Raw genomic sequence first — 3015 nt, 5'->3', positions numbered from 1 at the left:
AAGGAGCAGCACTGAACCCAACTGACTTTATCTCAAAAAAAAAAAAAAAAAAAAAAACCGGGTCGGGCCTAACCCGGCCCAATTATCTCGGGCCGGGCTTGACCCGCTAAGCCAAAAGAAGGAGTCGGGCCGGGCCGGACCGGGCCAAAGTGATGTCGGGCTGGGCCGAGTTTGTGGCGGGCCGGGCCGGGCCCGGCCCGACTGACATTCCTAAATATATACAGTAGTAACCAATAGATTAAAAAAGTATAATTATTTAATAGATTTAAAATCTCAAACTGTGAAATTAAAAATGTGCAATTTCTTTAAAAAAAAAAAATAAGAAAAAGAAAAAAAATGGAATTTTCACACATACATTTTCCCTTAACCATTCCCGATCAAGAATTTTAGAAGCCCCGGCGATTCAGAGATGGAGTACGACTCACCCGACCCCCCAACTCAGGCCGTCGATGCCCAAATTCTGACTACCGATCTCGAAACCCTTACTCTCTCTACTGATCCACTAACTGACCAGTTCGGATCGCTCAACGATCTCAGCCACGAGCTCGCTTCTCTCCAAGACCTCGCTCTCCGCGGCTCATGGCGGTCTGTACTAGACAAGGTCGGTCGTGCCCGAACCCTCTCCCTCCTACAGAAGCCCCATGATCACCTCACCTATCTCTCCTTCAACGTACTCGCCCTTATGAAACTACGTCGTTTCTCTGAAGCCTCTACCGAGCTTGATACCGTCGAAGATCTCGATGGATCCCATAACCGCTACGAATCTTACCCGAATGTTTACCCAAACCGGTCTGGATCCATGGTCCCATTCTCCCTCCGTTGGCTCCACGCCATTGTTCCCGCCAAATTGGGCCGCCGTCAAGATGGGTTGGACCGCCTCTACGTTCTACTCGACTTTGTACGGACGAAGGTAAGCGAGAAGGAGAATGCGGAGGGTTTGAGTGTCTCTGCGACTGTGTGGAAGAAGAGGGAGTTTTTTGTGACGAACTCCATCGTGGGGCTCCATCTTAGCAACAAAGAATTCTCCGTGTGTTTGAGATTGATCAAAGATTTGCTTAAACGAGATGGTTCGGACCCAATTTTGTTTTCGAAGCTAGGTTACATTCAGATGCAAATTGGGGATTTGGAGGGTGCTAAGAATTCGTTTAATCAGGTGGAGGGTTTGATGAAGGAAATCGAGAAAAGTAATGGGTCGTTGAGCGAAATCCAGTTTAAGAACCTTGTGAATAGGAACAAAGCATTGGTTTATTTGGTTGGGAAAGATTATGTCTCAGCTGTAAGAGAGTACGATGAGTGCATTGAGAGGGATCATACCGACGTAGTGGCTGTCAATAACAAAGCTCTTTGCTTAATGTACTTAAGGGATTTGTCTGACTCCATTAAAGTTTTGGAGAATGCGCTTGAAAGGGTACCTACGGTGGCTTTGAATGAGACTCTTGTTGTGAATTTGTGTAGTATGTATGAGTTGGCTTATGTTAATCACTCCGATATTAAGAGGACGCTTAGTAACTGGATTGCCAGAGTTGCACCTGATGATTTTGATTCCTCATGTACTCGTATTTAAAGGTAGTTTTAGTTCAAGTTTCTCAGTTTGATCTAATTTATACAATTTTTTGAGTCTATACAATGCATTGACACTACTAGATGAACTGATTTGTTTTCCATTCTCTGCATTTGAGATAATAAATGATTTAACTGTTTGGTCTATGGTTGCCTGCTTCTTCGTGGTTTTTGAACTGTGAAATTTGTATTTCTTCTGGTCTATGCTGTTTACCTCATTCTCTATTCCGATTTTGTGTTTCAATTCATTGTTATATCTTTTAACAAGAAATGGATTTCCTGTGATGAATAATGCTTGGGAAGCTCACGAGGGAGGTTGTTCATAGTTGCTCTGTGAAGATGCTGTGGATGGATCTCTGTTCCAATACCAGGGGATTTAAATATTTCATATATCATTGTAACAATTAATCTACATGATGAGATTGATATGATTCGGGTTGTTGAGTAATCTTGTTGGGATTGGCTTCGATCAAGTTCATGTATTTTGATGAACTAGTCTTGGTATCCAACATGGTTCATTCATCATATTCTTTAACGTGTTGCTACAGTCATTTCAACTCATAGAATAGTTTATTGTCTTCTCTGTGTTGTTTCCTAGTGAACTTTGTTTAGATTTTATGAAAGAATTCCTCCTTGTCATCATTGTTTACCTTAGTCAGGTGACTGTTTACCATGGGTTAATTCATTTCAATACTTGATTTATGTAATCTGCTAACTATAATGCTGACATTTGATTAGCTTTCATATTTTTCACCAAAATTGACTTACTTTTGCTACATGATTTAAGATGATATAACGGGTGTAAATGCCAAGGGAGGACTAGTGTATGTCTTTTTTGTGTCCTGAAATATCTATGGATTTGGAAACCTTTTAATCCTTCCCTATTTAGTAAAGTGAGATTTTTGAAGAAGCCTTTAGACTTGTATGTCATTTTTGGTTGTTTTGGATAAACCATGACATTTAATGTGCTGGTGGTAGCATTGATGAACAAGTACCAACTAGAAACTGAAATGAAATATTGATATTATGATGTGATTGTGAAAATAGAGTACACACTCAGTACACAAAATACACAATCAGGTATTACTATTGATCTCGGAAGAATGGGTGATACATCAAGTATTAGAAAGATATCTGCATGTCTAATAAGGCCATAAAGATAAGTGATAAGCAGCGATTTGGACGTGAATTCTGCCATCAGCCGGTGATTATGACTGCCCATAATTCGTACAACCTCATCATCAGAAGCAATGAGCTCTGTAATAGAAGTAGGTGAAACGGTGGTTGCCGATGGGTGAAGGCAACGTACGATAATTTTGGAAAAGAAGTAGAAAAACCAAATTGAGTTCTTACTAATTGCAATCAATTACTTGGTCAAACTAGTGTTGCTCTTCCCACTTTGCTGATTCGATTGGATTAGTGACGAAACAATCACTTGTTGGAAAAGAAGTAGAA

At 40.5% G+C, this 3015-nt stretch overlaps 1 protein-coding gene across 2 annotated transcripts; it reads left to right on the top strand.

Annotated features, from left to right (window-relative positions):
* The first annotated feature begins 287 nt into the window (after positions 1 to 287).
* On the top strand, positions 288 to 2319 carry LOC115714223 (uncharacterized). Of its 2 annotated transcripts, none has more exons than XM_030642821.2 (2): positions 288 to 1566; positions 1864 to 2319. In XM_030642821.2, the coding sequence occupies exon 1, from the start codon at positions 410 to 412 to the stop codon at positions 1562 to 1564; it is 1155 nt and encodes a 384-aa protein (XP_030498681.1). In that variant the 5' UTR covers positions 288 to 409; the 3' UTR covers positions 1565 to 1566; positions 1864 to 2319. The 2 variants fall into 2 exon arrangements, with proteins under 2 accessions (XP_030498681.1, XP_030498680.1); XM_030642820.2 differs by having other exon boundaries at positions 1829 to 2319.
* Positions 2320 to 3015: the final 696 nt, after the last annotated feature.

The sequence above is a fragment of the Cannabis sativa genome, chromosome 4 (genome assembly GCF_029168945.1).
Source record: "Cannabis sativa cultivar Pink pepper isolate KNU-18-1 chromosome 4, ASM2916894v1, whole genome shotgun sequence".
Taxonomy (NCBI): Eukaryota; Viridiplantae; Streptophyta; class Magnoliopsida; order Rosales; family Cannabaceae; genus Cannabis; species Cannabis sativa.
Note: the sequence above shows the minus strand (reverse complement) of the source record. Positions and strands in the feature narration are given on the sequence as shown.

Excerpts from the sequence above, each read along its gene's own strand:
- LOC115714223 (XM_030642821.2), top strand. The coding sequence starts at position 410 with ATGGAGTACGACTCACCCGACCCCCCAACTCAGGCCGTCGATGCCCAA.